Here is a 2,405-nt window from a genome sequence, read left to right as displayed (position 1 = left end):
ACTGCCCTCCGCGCCAAACGACTGGCGATTTTCTCACGTCCGCTGTCAAACCCTACTGAACGTAGAGCCAGGAAAGGGTTCGAGTCCAAGGTTCCCCGGACCCCGCGGGAGTTTGAAGAGTATTGGCGTCAATCTCAAGCGTTCAAAGACATGCAGGCTGAGATCGAAGAAAGCGAGAACACATACCCAATAGGAAGCTCAGCCTTGACAGAATTGCGTGAAGCACGCCAGCAGGCTCAAGCAAAGCACGTTCGTCCAAAGTCTCCGTATACCATTTCGATAGCGATGCAAGTTAAAGTATGTACTATTCGTGCCTACCAGCGCTTGTGGAACGACAAGGCATCAACGATATCTAGAGTGGCCGCGCAGTTAATAATGTCTTTGATTATCGGATCCCTCTTCTTTGATACACCGCAAGTCACCAGCAGTTTCTTCTCAAAAGGCTCAGTCCTCTTTTTCGCTATTTTGCTTAATGCCTTGCTTTCTGTATCTGAAATTAACACGTAAGTTTCTCTGCTACTACTATTTACGCAATTACTCTCTCTGACGAAATTCTAGGCTTTGTAAGTTTACCACCGTTCCCACGAAACCTAAAATAGCTACTAAAATCACAACAAGATGCCCAACGACCTATCGTCTCCAAGCATGTTTCCTTCGCTTTCTATTATGCATGGGTTGAAGCCCTTGCAGGGATTGTCTCTGATGTCCCTATAAAATTCGTCATAAGCACAGTCTTTAATGTAATCATCTACTTCCTCGGTGACCTGAGGAGAGAACCTGGAAATTTTTTCATTTTCTTCCTCTTCACGTTTGTCACTACGTTAACTATGTCCGCGATATTCCGAACTCTAGCCGCTGCAACGAAAACTATATCTCAAGCACTCGCATTCGCGGGAGTCATGGTCTTAGCAATTGTCGTATATACCGGTTTCACTATCCAGCGATCTTATATGTAAGTACAATTTTGGTATATGGTGATCGATATCAGTCTCATTTCGGCGGAGTGGCTGTGTCACAAAAAGCTAACTGTGAATGCAGGCACCCATGGTTCAAATGGATCAGCTGGATCAACCCAGTAGCATATGCATTTGAAGCTATCCTAGTCAATGAAGTGCATAATCAGCGGTACCCATGTGCTGATATTGTTCCTCCTTACGGCCAAGGAAATAATTTTCAATGTCCAGTTGCTGGTGCTGTAGCCGGTGAGACGTCTGTCTCTGGCGACGCGTGGGTTGAGTCACAATATGGCTACAAGTATACACACCTCTGGAGAAATCTTGGATTTATCTTCGCCTTTCAGGTCTTCTTTTACGTCCTTTACCTCTTTGCGACACAAATGAACACAGACTTGGGCTCCTCCGCGGAATTTTTAGTGTTCCGACGTGGGAATGTTCCCAAGTACATGTTAGAGGAGAAGGATGAGGAAAATGGCGAAATAGCGCGCCCCGGCGATGTCGATGTTGCTGCTCCTCAGGATACGGCCAACGGAGAAGATAAAACCGACATTCTCCCTCCCCAGACTGAAATTTTTACGTGGCGAAATGTGGTATATGACATCACAATTAAAGGAGAGCCGAGGAGGCTACTTGATCACGTCTCTGGATGGGTCCGCCCTGGCACTCTGACTGCATTGATGGGTGTATCCGGTGCAGGTAAAACAACACTGCTTGACGCTCTTGCCCAGCGAATTTCTGTAGGGGTTATTACCGGGGATATGTTCGTCAATGGAAAACCACTTGACCCTTCGTTCCAGCGTAAAACAGGCTACTGTCAACAACAGGACCTTCACCTTGAGACCACCACAGTTCGTGAGGCACTTCGCTTCTCTGCAATGTTGAGACAGCCAATGACTGTCTCAAAGGCAGAAAAGTACGCTTTTGTTGAGGGCGTTATCAAGATGTTGAATATGGAAGATTTTGCCGAAGCTGTTGTCGGGAGCCCTGGCGAGGGTCTCAATGTAGAGCAACGCAAGCTCCTCACCATTGGCGTGGAATTAGCTGCGAAACCACAACTTCTGCTTTTTCTTGACGAGCCTACTTCTGGTCTCGATTCGCAGAGCTCATGGGCCATAGTTACTTTTCTCCGGAAACTCGCCAATAATGGCCAGGCCGTGCTTTCCACCATCCACCAGCCGTCTGCAATATTATTCCAAGAGTTTGATCGACTGCTATTCTTGGCAAAGGGCGGGAGGACAGTCTATTTTGGAGATATTGGAGAAAATTGCGAGACCCTGCTCAAGTACTTTTCAGATCATGGTGCTGAACCCTGTGGCCCCGATGAAAACCCAGCGGAATACATGTTGAATGTTGTTGGAGCGGGACCTAGCGGCAAATCAACACAGGATTGGCCAGAAGTATGGAATGCTAGTCCGCAGCCGCGGAAGTTCTGAGAGTTGGATCGCATAC

The 2,405-nt window shown here is 47.3% G+C and overlaps 1 protein-coding gene across 1 annotated transcript in view; it reads left to right on the top strand.

Moving 5' to 3' along the window:
- HCAG_01286 (hypothetical protein) overlaps positions 1 to 2,389 on the top strand; it is a gene marked incomplete at both ends in the record, with an annotated part of 2,835 nt that extends 446 nt beyond the window's left edge. Inside the window, 5 exons of the mRNA XM_001544189.1 lie at positions 91 to 297; positions 370 to 503; positions 559 to 563; positions 619 to 952; positions 1,039 to 2,389. Of these exons, the coding sequence (XP_001544239.1) occupies positions 91 to 297; positions 370 to 503; positions 559 to 563; positions 619 to 952; positions 1,039 to 2,389 (2,031 nt within the window). The remainder of the gene's footprint in view (positions 1 to 90; positions 298 to 369; positions 504 to 558; positions 564 to 618; positions 953 to 1,038) is intronic.
- Between the last annotated feature and the right edge of the window lie 16 nt (positions 2,390 to 2,405).

This window comes from Histoplasma capsulatum, genomic scaffold, assembly GCF_000149585.1.
Source record: "Histoplasma capsulatum NAm1 scaffold_1 genomic scaffold, whole genome shotgun sequence".
Taxonomy (NCBI): domain Eukaryota; kingdom Fungi; phylum Ascomycota; class Eurotiomycetes; order Onygenales; family Ajellomycetaceae; genus Histoplasma; species Histoplasma mississippiense.
This window is presented reverse-complemented; position numbering and strand designations above follow the sequence as displayed.